Source organism: Physella acuta, unplaced genomic scaffold (genome assembly GCF_028476545.2).
Source record: "Physella acuta isolate Inbredline_101_S28 unplaced genomic scaffold, ASM2847654v3 ptg000017l, whole genome shotgun sequence".
NCBI lineage: Eukaryota > Metazoa > Mollusca > Gastropoda > Physidae > Physella > Physella acuta.
In genome coordinates, this window is record NW_026731537.1 from 4108131 (window position 1) to 4123681 (window position 15551).

The 15551-nt window shown below is 41.0% G+C and overlaps 1 protein-coding gene across 1 annotated transcript in view; it reads right to left on the reverse strand.

Moving 5' to 3' along the window:
• Positions 1-4235: 4235 nt before the first annotated feature.
• LOC131938415 (transmembrane protein 272-like) overlaps positions 4236-15551 on the reverse strand; it is a 39215-nt gene continuing 27899 nt past the window's right edge. Inside the window, exons 2-4 of the mRNA XM_059296434.1 lie at positions 12687-12858; positions 12244-12303; positions 4236-4834 (exon numbers count right to left, since the gene is read on the reverse strand). Coding sequence (XP_059152417.1) covers positions 4398-4834; positions 12244-12303; positions 12687-12858 — 669 coding nt within the window. The 3' untranslated portion in view covers positions 4236-4397. The remainder of the gene's footprint in view (positions 4835-12243; positions 12304-12686; positions 12859-15551) is intronic.

Genomic DNA, 15551 nt, shown 5'->3' on the forward strand with positions numbered 1-15551 from the left:
TAAACAGAGTTCTCTGCCTTGATTAGAATATCATTAGAGGGGAAAACGATTGCAACAATTTAAATCAATCAGAATTTTTTTTCCCATTTCAATTAAAAATCATTATGGGAAACTCGTTTAACAAAATAAATATTAACCTTGTAATAACAACCATATTTTTTTTATTTTAACACTTAAAAGAGCTCACTCGTCGATTTTAAATATAAAAACATTAATGTTATTTAGTGTAATTTAATTTAGTTATCGGTGTTACGTCCCTTACATGTCCCCTGCTTGTGTGTGTGTGTGTTGTGTGCTGGAACGACAGGTACCCTCCCTTTGGTGTATAGTTGTATCCCTTGGTTGAGTGTGTTTACATGGAGCGAGAGGTGTTCACGTGAGGTGTGTCAGGTGACGGGTGTCAGAGAGCGTGTGCCAGTGTGTGAAACAGTTAGTTGTAGTGTGGCTGTGGACGTGGAACGTGGAACGTGGTGTTGAGTATTGTATTTATGTTGTAGACCCCTTTTGATCCTTTTATTATTTTAGTACTGTATATATTATTAAATATCTTATTATTATTGTTATTATATAGAGTGTTAGTGTTATTGTTGTATACGTCGTATTTGTCTGTTGTTATTTATATACCCCTAGATTCTAGAACCCAACATTTGGGGGCCCGTCCGTTTAGCATGGCGACTACCAGGAGTGCCAGAAGACAGCTAATAATTGACTTGAAGGAGGAGGGAAAGCTAATCGGGCTGACCGATGACAGTTTGGCGGAGTGGGTAAAGGAAGAGTTGAGGAGGGTGGAAGATGCGAAGGTCGAGGTTGTAGCAAAGGTATGTAACCCTGTATCCCGCTTGAGGGACGTGGCGGCGATGACGGCGGACGAGGACCTGAGTGCGTATGTGAGGCATTTTGAGAGTCAAGCAAAAAGACAAGGCATTGACCCGAAGGACTGGTCGCTCCTTCTGACGGACAAGATGAGTGGACAACTGAAGACTTTCCTCGTTGAGACGGGACTGAACTTGCATCATGACTTCGAGTCAGTAAAGGTAAAGTTATTCACGCACGCAGGTTTCAACGAGGAAAAGTATAGGGTCAGATTCCACCAGCTAGTACCAACACACGACGACATGAGAAGCTTCGCAGTCAACACAGAAGCCGCTTTGAGAGCGTGGGTCCAGCAGTCGGGAATAAAGGAAACGTTTGAGGACTTGATGAACCTCCTGATAGTTGATCGGATAAAATCGGTTGTTACTTGTGATCTGTTGGAGAGGCTGAATGGTGCTGCCAAGGTAAGTGTGGAAGATAATCTTAAAGTTATTGACAACTATAAGAGCACTCGAAACGCTAGAGTGACGAGGCCAGTAAACCAAACCCCTCCGTACGTCGCTGCTAGTTCGACAGCAGAGAGGATACCCTGGCAAAGCACGACACCGCGATCTCCAGGACACCACACTTGCCCTGGTGTACAGCCTATGCATGGTGTTAGGAAGGTCAGCCTGAACAGTAAATGTTATGCATGTGGACGTCATGGACACTATGCCAGGGATTGTCATAGCAATAGTAATAGCGGCTTTACTTGGAGAAATAGGTCAGATAAAAGAGCTGTTGTGGAGTATGGAAACAACCAAAGACCTTATCGGTGCTACAAGTGCAATGAACAAGGTCATATTGCCAAAGAGTGCAGTATGGATATAGATACAGGCGCCTGTTATAGCTGTAGAAAGCCAGGCCACATACAACGAAACTGTCCCAACGGGACCAGTAGAGCGAGCAACTGGCGTACTGAAAATGTACATCGACGGTCAGATGATCTCAAGTGTTATTGCTGCGGTGGTGTTGGTCACATATCACGGGTGTGTCCCACAGCTCAGCGTGATATGTTAGGAAATTTTTCCCTGCTTAAAGACTCGCATATGAGAGTGAGGTAAAGCACACAATTGGGAGGCGTATCCTTACAAAGGTAGTGACCTTGGTACGTTTTTTTGTTAAAGATAATTTATTTAATGAATGTAAATTTTTCTTTGGTTTTTTTTACAGAAGCTGTGTATGATGATTACAAACTGGAGATGATTAATGTAGTTAAAACGGCTATCGAGAAAGGAACTCAGTTTGATCGCCTTTAAGAAAAGATGACCATCTATGGCGACGTACGCATCTGCCGATGGGCCCTTACACTACAGGAAACAGCCTGTACTGTGAAACATATCAAGGGAACTGAGAACTTTGTAGCAGACATTCTATCACGAGTGTTTTACGCCAACTAGTGTATATGATATTGAGAAATGTATTATTGTTGGAGTATAGTATGATTATGTTAAGGAATTTACTATTGAGGCATTATAATATAATTATATTGAGAAATGTTTGAGAAAGGTATTACTGATGCAGTTTAGAATGATTATGCAAATCAAATTTTTTATTGTGGCTTCTCACATGTATCTTCATAGGTTGAGATAGTCAGACCACGAGCTTGGTGCCCGGCCGGAGAAAACCATAAGCCACACTCTGGACCGAACTGTCCAGGCTGGATGCGAGCCACACTCTGGACCGAACTGTCCAGGCTGGATACAAGCCACACGCTGGACCCAACTGTCCAGGCTGGATACAAGCCAAACGCTGTCCCCACCGGTCAAAGCGAGGCGTCCTAAGGACTAAAGAATAAATAGTCGAGCTCGGGCACCAACAGTGGCTAATGGAACAAGAGATGTTTGATCTCTTTAAGGAAAAGAGATCTGAAGGTGGAGGGGAGGGATGTTACGTCCCTTACATGTCCCCTGCTTGTGTGTGTGTGTGTTGTGTGCTGGAACGACAGGTACCCTCCCTTTGGTGTATAGTTGTATCCCTTGGTTGAGTGTGTTTACATGGAGCGAGAGGTGTTCACGTGAGGTGTGTCAGGTGACGGGTGTCAGAGAGCGTGTGCCAGTGTGTGAAACAGTTAGTTGTAGTGTGGCTGTGGACGTGGAACGTGGTGTTGAGTATTGTATTTATGTTGTAGACCCCTTTTGATCCTTTTATTATTTTAGTACTGTATATATTATTAAATATCTTATTATTATTGTTATTATATAGAGTGTTAGTGTTATTGTTGTATACGTCGTATTTGTCTGTTGTTATTTATATACCCCTAGATTCTAGAACCCAACAATCGGAACAAAACAAAATTTACCACCGCGCAAAAAAAAATATTATTTTTAAATAATGTAATAAATATACTTCACGTTAAAATATTTAAACTTTTTTTTAGAGAAAGATCAACATGGTTGAAATCGTGATGTAAACAACGGTTTTACCACATGTAGACACCGTATTTTGTGAACATCAAGAAGTTTAAGAAATCCGATGTAAACATGTTTCTGTCGGACTTGATAGGTGTGAGAGGCAGAGGCGTAGCGACCCTTCCCGGCGCCCGGGGACAAACTTAACTTTCAATTTGGCGCCCCTCGGGAGCAAATTTTTAATTTGCACCCGCCCCCCCCCCCCCCCATGAAACTTTCGATTTGCACCCCCCTCAAACTATTTATGATGCCAAATGCAGCTAAAATTACATTTTAATTTGTTTTTCCAACCCATTTTAGCGCCTCCTATGGTCGTCGCCCGGGGACATATGTACCGCCACCCCCCCCCCCCCTTCGCTGTGCCTCTGGTGAGAGGTGTAGGTGTAGATTCGTGTGACGCTGCATGGTCGTTTGAAGGGGGGGGGGGGTGGAGGTGTAGATTTTTCGGAAAAGGCGTAGTCCATGTCACTCAGTTTTGTGAATTATGGACCAAGATATCAAACATATCGTGATGGTACAAATGTTTGTTTGTTTTGAGTCGGCAATGAAAGAAATGAAACCTAATTTCAGTAAAGATAACAGTTTAAGAAATTCTTTTAGAATTCTGTACACCGAAGTTTTCTGACCGAAACGTACAGTTTTAATCTATTATATATATATATATATATATATATATATATATATATATATATATATATATATATATATATATATATATATATATATATATATATATATATATATATATATATATATATATATGAATCAGCAAGAGAGTACCTGTAAAAATGACGAAAACGTCAGCATCTCAATCATAAATCAAATGCTTCCATATCTAAAGGTCTCATTATATTTTAAAGAGGTCAATGACCTTTAATAAACCAAGTGCCATTTTATAAAATTCTTTTATGGGTGATTTTTTTTATTTTTTAATAGTTGAAATTGTACATATGATAAGTTGACTTCTCCAATGCTTGAATCATCCACTCAAACATCTGCTTAGGCTCTGGAATCCAAGCTTGTAGTGTCCTAATGAGCGATTTAAAGTCTATTTTAAAGTCATGCTACTGTTTTATTTTAGCCGTTTCTTTCACTAACCCGTTGAATGTTTTTTTTTAACGTCACCACGGCGCTTCACTTGCGCATGCGCCCACACGTGTAAGCCACGAGACAGCCGAGGAACCCAATGACGCTGACGCCGAACAGCGAATAACACGTGACCAGCTGGTAGAACGCGTAGGTGTAGAGCTGCTTGGAGCACCAGTTCCTGGGCTCGTGTAGGGGCTGGGTGTAGTTGGGCTGCCAGATCCCGAACAGCCAGTAGTTACCCAGCGCGAACCAGATGAGGAGGAAGAGGGAGAGGATGTACCCGGTGAACCGGTAGCTCCGGGTCATGACGTCATCGTCGTCGACGTCAGCATCGTCCTTGCTGTCGTCCAGCAGCATGTAGTCACGTGCTCGCTTCTGCTGCCACAGGACGATGCAGATGAAGATGAAGCCGAAGGCGCCGCCCACCAGAAGGTAGATGGGAATCTTCGGCTCTTTGGGACACTCCTCGAGGTACGACGTGCCTGTGGAAGAAATGGGAAAGATCAATAGCGCGTTAGTCAGCATCACATCTACAATATAAGCCACAATACGCCGTCATCTTTTCGCGTTCGTGCCCATAGATACACGAGGCACATGATGGGGAGTTCATGTTTCAATGACCTCGACATAGTCAGTGTTTCTTTCAGACTTTTTTCTCCGGGGGGGGGGGGGGCGCTTGCAATTTACGGGGGGGGGGGGGGGGGGTGGTAGACTTTTTTCGGCGGGGCGGACACTGTTAAAAGTATGTATTTTCTATATAAAATTCATTTCGTTCGAGAGGGGGGGCGGTAGACTTTCTTCGTGTGGCTCCGCCCCCCCCCCCCCCCCCGAAGAGATGCCTGGAAGAAACTCTGGACATAGTATGTGGGGGCGGGGGATATGCCAAGCCGCCTTTGTTTTACTAGCGTGACTCAAGTACCCATTATAGCTGGGTGGGCTCAGTGGAAACTTACAGACAGACTCGAGCCCAAACTCGAGTCTTTCGGGTTAGCACTTACATCGTCCCCAGGAATAAGCCTCAATGTGAAGTCAATACGATGGAATAGACTATACGTGCCGACAGGTAAGAGGTTTCCAAATATTTTTTTTTTAATTTCACCATTTCAAAAAAAATAAAAATGTGTTGCCTCTCCAACGTCTACCAACATTAACTGCTATAGTGCGAGATGCTAGCTTTTCAGACTACAGTAGCGGGCAATTTGCAAAGGGGTGCTTCATTGAATGTATCTACTCTAAGGATGAACTGTTATCCTCTCGATAACACTGCTTAACTAGTACGCTATATGCAGGTTTTTTTATTTTTTATTTTGTTTTTGTAATATAGACATACGAGCCGGCCCGCGGCATAACATACGCCGCTATTTAGTTGTTTCTAATTTTCAATAATTCATAATTTGTGAATTCGACAGTACCAACGCTGACACTGAAAATATTTCTTTAAAACACTATAAGTAGCTCGTTAAGGACCATAACCCCCCCCCCCCCCTTCCTTCCCTCCCCCCCTCCTCCCCCCCCCCCCCCCCCCCCCTACGTTTAAAATCGTTGGCTCTGCTTGTAAACATTTAGAGTGAACACAGCTCACTAAAACCATGTAGGGGTGGGGAGGTAGGGAGAGCGTTTGCAGCTTGTTTTCTAACGGCTCGAAGAAGAGAATTATATATATAGATAATTCACAGCGCTAATTAGCTTTACCTCCCAGCTCGCTATAGTTTAAAAACTTTCATCGTCGCCCTAAAGATTCACAATAGTAATAGTTTTATCTGACAAGTAGGTATGTCTTCATTTATTGACATTGTGTTTATTTATACACAAAACAAAAAGGTCTCATTTTAATTTTTAAAACGTGAAAATGTAAATAATTTTTAAAACGTGAAAATGTAAATAATTTTTAAAACGTGAAAATGTAAATAATTGATTGGTAACGTGGTGGCATGTGGATAGTTGAGCGGAATTTAGGAAGTCGCAAAAGTTGAGATTTTAATAAAAAGACTTTGGGGGGAGGGGGGGAGGGAGGGGGGGGTTGTATGGACTTACAGATGTATCTGGAATAAATAGCAATACATTGAGTACCATGGATGTTATGCAGAGATTAATGAACGAAAAAATTATTTTTTAATTTAAAAAAAAAAAATCTCGTAAAATATACATCAATCACGTGCTGCCTTGCAGATTATTCTTCGACGGACGAAGGTCGGCGCCCGGGGACATATGTACCCCCCCTGCCCCCCCCCCCCCCCCCCATCGGTACGCCTCTGTGGGCTACTCAGTGGCGTCGCTAGGTCGGTGTCTCCCAGTGCGGTATCCCCCCCCATATATATATATATATATATATATATATATATATATATATATATATATATATATATATATATATATATATATATATATATATATATATATATATATATATATATATATATATATATATATATATATATATTAAGGTCGACATAGGCCTATATAGTTGCAGTTGGTGTCGCCCCCTCTCATTTTGTCTAATGGCGTCAATTTGTGCGCAAATTATATTAATTCTACTTTTAATTCATTAGGAAAAAGCATTGTTTTCAGCGTAAATTATTAGATTTTGGTGTCACCCCTTTCCCGCTCTTAAATCAACTTATCAGTTGTTCTAAATATATAAACTCTGTAAAATTTTGCAATTGATGTTGCCCCATAGTGTAGAATTATGATAAAAGTGACGGAAATTAAAACAAATTAATATTTCTTTATCTCATGTACTTTCATTCATTTAAGATGGTTTCCTTTTACATAATTAATGGCGTCAATTTTCATTTTTAAAACCAAGAAAAATCATTGTTTTCAGCTTTCAAAACAACAATACCACTAGTAATTTCGTGAACGTCAACATCTCTATAAATTATTTATTTTACTTAATTTACGCTTTTATTTTTTTAATTAGAGTCAAAGATAATTTAAAAGTTAAAGATATTTGCAAAACAAGAAAGAGTTTTATTTGCAATTTTATTAGTTTATTTTTTGTTATAACAAATTATGAAATGGCGATTTATTTTAATCTCATTTAATTTATCTGCATTTTAATTACTTTAATGAACATAGCATTAGGTATACTCTCCCTTGTTTAATTTTAATTCCTAAATGGGAAATAGCTTAGTCAAATTAATTTTTAATTTCTAAGCTTTGAATTGGAAGTAACTGTTTTTTTAACCCCTTTAATTAGAAAAGTGTCCTAGTTTATCATTATATAGCACAAAAAAGTCTATTTTTAAATTAAGTTGTTAAACGTAATATTATGTTAAACATGTATGTTTGTGTATATTGATTGGAAAGGGTAAAACCCTAACGTCTAACGTATTTCCCATCAGCGGGAGCGCCACCTATTTTGGATACCGCTGCTATAAATAACTTTTGAAGCGTGGAATCACGTGATGAATTCGTGACCACGTGACTTAACGCTGTACTCAAATAAACACTAGAGAAACACACGTCCTTACAGATGGAGAGAAAAACTTGGTTTAAACACACGTCAGTGTTGTGTCAGTGACTTATTCAAATATTTGTCCATATTCTGCCTGACTAATTCAAATATTTGTCCATATTCTGCCTGACTAATTCAAATATTTGTCCATATTCTGCCTGACTAATTCAAATATTTGTCCATATTCTGCCTGACTAATTCAAATATTTGTCCATATTCTGCCTGACTGATTCAAATATTTGTCCATATTATGCCTGACTAATTCAAATATTTGTCCATATTCTGCCTGACTAATTCAAATATTTGTCCATATTCTGCCTGACTAATTCAAATATTTGTCCATATTATGCCTGACTAATTCAAATATTTGTCCATATTCTGCCTGACTAATTCAAATATTTGTCCATATTCTGCCTGACTAATTCAAATATTTGTCCATATTCTGCCTAACTAATTCAAATATTTGTCCATATTCTGCCTAACTAATTCAAATATGTGTCCATATTCTGCCTGACTAATTCAAATGTTTGTCCATATTCTGCCTGACTAATTCAAATATTTGTCCATATTCTGCCTAACTAATTCAAATATTTGTCCATACTCTGCCTGAATAATTCAAATATTTGTCCATATTCTGCGAGACTAATTCGAATATTTGCCCATATTCTGCGTGGCTTGTAAAACATTTTGTCCATATTCTAAAGTAAGTACAGTAAAGTTCCCCTTCCAAACCTGGCCGTCTATGGGGCAAGTTGAGTTCACCTGATTCTGTGACCTCGGCATACAAAGGGATAGTGTGGTCAGCACTATGCCCAGTCGTCTTAACTTTCCCTAACGTGAGTTAGATATCCCATCAGCTGGCTGGACTCAGAGACGATCTACTTGTCCATATTCTGCCACATTTTTAACTTACCTGTCCATATTTTTCCAGCCATATTAAACTATTCTCCCATATTCTGCGAGGCTTAATTAAACTATTTCTACATTTTTGTCCATATTTTTCCAAGTTTATAAAACATTTTGTCTATATTCTCCCACATGTTAAAATGTATTTGTCTATACTCTGTCACAGGTTAAAATTTATTTGTCCATATTCTGCCACACTTAAAAAACATTTGAGTCGATTTTGTGCTAGATCTAGGCTTTTTAAAACGTGTGTGCCCATATTTCACAATATTTATAATAAAAAAAATGTGTGTCCATAATTTGCTAGGAAAAAAAGAAATGGTTGTGCCACAATTATTCCATTGTTTATTGTAAGAACGTGTCGGTAATTATAGACGGCTGTAATCGAAAGGTTTAGCGTATCACGTGATACACAAGCCGCGTGGTGATTAGCGCCACTGGAGTAAGGTTACATCTTTAATTTGGTCGATGCAAACGTTAGAGAAAGTAAGGTCTTCACCTCATCGATTCTAAACAATAGTTGGGTTTTTGATCCAGCTTTTGATCACAGGCACAGGTAACATAGAGGGATGATGATGATGGTGATGATGATGATGATGGTGATGATGATGATGATGATGATGATGATGGTGATGATGGTGATGATGATGATGATGATGGTGATGATAATGATGATGATGGTGATGATGATGATGATGATGATGGTGATGATGATGATGATGGTGATGATGATGGTGATGATGATGATGATGATGATGGTGATGATTATGATGATGATGATGATGATGATGATGATGATGATGGTGATGATGAGAGTGAAAGAGAGAGAGGAGACGAGTAAAGAAAAGAGAGGGGGGAAGACGAGATCAGTGTTTCTTCCAGACTTTTTCTCTAGGGGTGTGGGGTGGCACTTGAAATTTCCGGAGGGGGGGGGACTAAATTTTCCGGGGGGCGGACACTGTTAAAAGTATATATTTTCTATATAAATTCCTTTTTGTTCGTCGGGGAGGGGGGTGGTAGACTGGAAGATGCCTGGAAGAAACTCTGGACGAGATAGAAAGATGAAGAGAAGGGCGAAAGGGATAGAGGTGTGGAGTGAGGGGGAATTGAAGGGAATTGAGGGAAATCGAGGGGAATTGAGGGGAATTGAGGGGAATTGAGTGGAATTTAGGGGAATTGAGGGGAATTGAGGGGGAATTGAGGCAGAGGAATAAAGCGAGGAAGGAGATGAGTGGTATTGGACAATATTATTGTTATTACGTGCGCAAGTTTTTAAAATTCGTTTGTAATATAAACTTACAAAACGATTTTTTAACTAATTAGTTTTCAAAGTTGAAACTTGAGACTGACGTGTCATGTGATTCTCCCCGAGGTGAGTCATGCTACATGGAGGTCTGAGGTAGACTCTTGAGGTTAATGGATGTAACAGAAACGTATTTTAATTTGCTGGAAACATAAAACTTAATATCTATTTCAGCTAGCATCCAGATGGGATTCCTTTCAGTTTGTAATTTTCAGAAAGTTAAAAAAGAATTAAGAGCTGATGAAAAGTCTGCATGTCGCTGGCCATCAAATAGGCTCCAATGTCAGTTTATGTCTATGTCCTTGGCCATCAAACATGAGTCAGTTTATAAGCAGTTGGCCATTTGATGTGTGAAGCATGAAATAGCTATTGAAACGTTATAACATCTAAAACAGACATTGTTTTCTCTAGACTGTAAAAAATTTTTACTTAAAAGCTAAATTGAAACGAGTAAGCCCGACTGGCCTTTTCTGATTGTACTAGGCATGCTGCCCAGCTTCGCTTAGGCTTTCGAAAACATTGAGAATTTGAATGCTTAATTAATTCGCCCGAGGGTCGGTCTACGACCTCAAGAGTTATGAAGAGGTTCCTCCGTGGACATTTTTTTTTAATTTATAGCTCATATAAGGTACCGGTCAGTCGAGGTCAGTTTTGACCCCCTCATCGTAGACTTTTCGGCCAACCGGCCCCCGTGTTCTGTCGCCCCAAGGCAAGATCCTGCCAAATTTGAAGCGCCTGCGGCGCCGGGAAGTGCCCTATCGGACACCCGACAATCTAGATCTAGATCTAGATTCCTAAAAGAATTTTTTTTTTTAAGTTTAGCCCGAGCATAATTAAAAAAAATACATTAACCAAGTTGACTTGGTGTGTCTCGAACCCGCACCACCTGCGTGGTTTAATGTACACTAACATCTCCGCTATTTAGGCACCTTATAATATTCGGAGAATGAAACACGTATTTTAAAATCTTAACTTACGCGAATATGCCTATTCTTTCAAATTAATTTTTTTATCTCAAATTAGCCAGTTCCAAACAAAGATTTTGTATAAAATAAATAAGTCTTGAAATAGTTTAGTCCTAATATAGAAATTTATTTTTGGAATTGATTTTAGAGAAGTTAGAGTCTAAATCTAGATCTTAGCGTCTACGTCTAGATCTAGTCTAGTTATTGCGTAGATTTAGATTTAGATTTAGAATCTAGTCTAGATCTAGAATCCAAATACATAAAATAAATTTTATGAGTTTAGGCCGGAAAAATTGTATTGTATACATTTCATAGTGTACGCAGATCTAAATCAAATTTGAATGAAATAGTTCATTTCTTTTTATTCAAAACACAGCAGATGACGTCATTAGTTAATGTATAAGCAATAGCGACGTCACAGTTTTATGCGTTCTTTTTCACATGTATTAATGCTTTTCCGGTTGCATAAATAATACTGTTTCTCTACATTCGAATACGCCTTTAATTTTTATTTTTCTTCTTTAAGTAAAATTGTGGTTATACATTTAAAACATCTAACATATTATTTTCAACAAAAGTCCGTAAAAAGTTCTCCATATACCGCTGCCGATTCTGACGTGATGTCCGGCGAAAATTTTTTGCGGACAGAGAAAGAGAGAGAGAGAGAGAGATGTGCGAACGTGGGGATTTATATATTAGGATTTGATGATAAGTGTTTGTGTGTGTGTGTGTGATGTGATGTTTTGTGATGATGGGTGACGGTGTGTGATGTTGTGATGTTGCTGACAGTGTGATAAAATGGTCACAACGTGTGGGATAGTGAGACTGTGTAGCCTAGATCGCCATGATACAGCAGATGACATCATGATAGTGACATCATGAAAGTGACATCATGATGGTGACATCATGATGGTGACATCATGATAGTGACATTATGATGAATAAATGATGATAGTGACATTATTATGGTGACATCATGATGGTGACATGATGGTGACATCATTAAGGTGATATCATGATGGTGACATCATCATAGTGACATCATTATAGTGACTTGATGATAGAGGGAAGATCGTGGTGGGTAGAGGTGTCACTTATGGTGACATCATGATGGTGACATTATGATGATGACATTATGATGATGACATCATGATGATAGAGGGAAGATCGTGATGGGTAGAGGTGTCACTTATGGTGACATCATGGTGATGAGGTGTCACGATGCCAGTACTGACATGTATGAGACGGCTGTCAACTTACCCATAGCCAACATGGAGATGGGCAGGCCAAATAGCAGCAACAGGAAGACTGTCAACACAACTGTAAATAAACACATCGGCAGGTGTGTTATGATAAACACAATTTAAACACATCGTCAGGTGTGTTATGATAAACACAATTTAAACACATCGTCAGGTGTGTTAAGATAAACACAATTTAAACACATCGTCAGGCATGTTAAGATAAACACAATTTAAACACATTGTCAGGTATGTTAAGATAAACACAATTTAAACACATAGGTATGTTAGGATAAACACAATTTAAATACATCGTCAGGCATCTTAACATAAACACAATTTAAACACATCTCCAGCCCAGATAATCTCCAGCCCAGATAATCCCCAGCCCAGATAATCTCCAGCCCAGATAATCCCCAGCCCAGATAATCTCCAGCCCAGATAATCTGAAACAAGACTCACGTGACTGCCAGATGATCTCCCATATTCTCTGGATGAAGTCGTACAGGTTGGTCGACTCGCCGTGAGCCTCCTTAAGCTGGAAGAGAATGGAGCCATAGTTGACGTGCTGGTAGTTCTCGTTGGTGAGGAACACGGTGGAGTGGTGGACCAGAGTCTTCTCCTCGTTCAGGGTCTGGGGAAGTAGAGTGGATCTGTTAGCTGATGGTGTGGGGAAGTAGAGTGGATCTGTTAGCTGATGGTTAGGGGAAGTAGAGTGGATCTGTTAGTTGATGGTGTGGGGAAGTAGAGTGGATCTGTTAGATGATGGTGTGGGGAAGTAGAGTGGATCTGTTAGCTGATGGTTAGGGGAAATAGAGTGGATCTGTTTGCTGGTGGTCTGGGGGAACAGATTGGATCTGTTAGCTGATTGTATTTCCAAAGAGCCTGGTACGTCGGACTCCCAAGTCCCCTACATTATAGCGTGGGGGAGGTGAGGTGCAGGACTGCCGGGAACCAAAAGGGGTCTGCTCTCGACCCTAACCAAATATTTTGACTTTAAACTGCGGCCTTCGCGTGGCTTCGGAAGAGTGCCATTAGTCGGACCAAGCTCATGACCCCCCTAGTGGGTGCGGAATGGCTAGTGGTAGCTAACAGCAGCTAGAGGGTTGTGATCTGGCCGAACGCCCCCCCCCCCCCCCCCCACGATGAAGCTGGGTACCAGACGGTAGGACGACGTCCCGCGGCTGGTGGGTGGGGAAGGAAAGCCCGGTGAGAGCCGACGGAGAAGCGACCGACGTGTAGCGATCTAACCGACACTAAACGACTCGCTATGTGTCGGAGTTTGCTACACTGAGGCCTGCCTGGCTAATGGAAGTCAACCTTCTGAGCCGGTTTCCGTAGAGAGAGAGATAGCTGATTGTATATCTGGGTCTGGAGAAATAGATTGGATCTGTTGGCTGATGGTGCACCAACATCCTCCCATGGTTCAGGTCTGCACGGAACTATAAGTGTGCAGGGAACTATGGGTGTGCAGGGAACTGTGGATGTGCAGGGAACTATGGGTGTGCAGGGAACTATGGGTGTGCAGGGAACTATGGGTGTGCATGGAACTATGGGTGTGCAGGGAACTATGGGTATGCAGGGAACTATGGGTGTGCATGGGACTATGGGTGTGCAGGGAACTATGGGTGTGCAGGGAACTATGGGTGTGCAGGGAACTATGGGTGTGCGGGGAACTATGCGTATGTATGGAACAATGGGTGTGCGGGGAACAATGGGTGTGCGGGGAACTATGGGTGTGCAGGGAACTATGGGTGTGCATGGGACTATGGGTGTGCAGGGAACTATGGGTGTGCGGGTAACTATGCGTATGTATGGAACAATGGGTGTGCGGGGAACAATGGGTGTGCGGGGAACTATGGGTGTGCAGGGAACTATGGGTGTGCATGGGAACTATGGGTGTGCAGATACAATACAGATGAAGTGGTAACAGTTGTTGTTTTCTTCATCTGAAGTAATTAACCTCGGGACAGTACGCCGCAGTGGGTGGAAGGAATTGAGTGAACGTGTGTCGAGAGTGGGTTGGGGGGGGGGGGGGGGTTATAGAACGTCTTATTAGGGTGGGGGAGCTAAAAACTTGTGAAGATTTGTAGAGAGGGTGGAAGACCAATGTCCTAACACACCTGTGTTAGACCAATGTCCTAACACACCTGTGTTAGACCAATGTCCTACACACACATGTGTTAGACCAATGTCCTACACACACCTGTGTTAGACCAATGTCCTACATACAAACACCTGTGTTAGACCAATGTCCTACACACACCTGTGTTAGACCAATGTCCTACACACACCTGTTTTAGACCAATGTCCTACACACACCTGTGTTAGACCAATGTCCTACATACAAACACCTGTGTTAGACCAATGTCCTACATACACCTGTGTTAGACCAATGTCCTACATACACCTGTGTTAGACCAATGTCCTACACACACCTGTGTTACACCAATGTCCTACACACACCTGTGTTAGACCAATGTCCTACATACAAACACCTGTGTTAGACCAATGTCCTACATACAAACACCTGTGTTAGACCAATGTCCTACACACACCTGTGTTACACCAATGTCCTACACACACCTGTGTTAGACCAATGTCCTACATACAAACACCTGTGTTAGACCAATGTCCTACACACACCTGTGTTAGACCAATGTCCTAACACACCTGTGTTAGACCAATGTCCTACACACACATGTGTTAGACCAATGTCCTACACACACCTGTGTTAGACCAATGTCCTACATACAAACACCTGTGTTAGACCAATGTCCTACACACACCTGTGTTAGACCAATGTCCTACACACACCTGTTTTAGACCAATGTCCTACACACACCTGTGTTACACCAATGTCCTACACACACCTGTGTTAGACCAATGTCCTACATACAAACACCTGTGTTAGACCAATGTCCTACATACACCTGTGTTAGACCAATGTCCTACATACACCTGTGTTAGACCAATGTCCTACACACACCTGTGTTACACCAATGTCCTACACACACCTGTGTTAGACCAATGTCCTACATACAAACACCTGTGTTAGACCAATGTCCTACATACAAACACCTGTGTTAGACCAATGTCCTACACACACCTGTGTTACACCAATGTCCTACACACACCTGTGTTAGACCAATGTCCTACATACAAACACCTGTGTTAGACCAATGTCCTACACACACCTGTGTTAGACCAATGTCCTACACACACCTGTGTTAGACCAATGTCCTACACACACATGTGTTAGACCAATGTCCTACATACACCTGTGTTAGACCAATGTCCTACACACACCTGTGTTAGACCAATGTC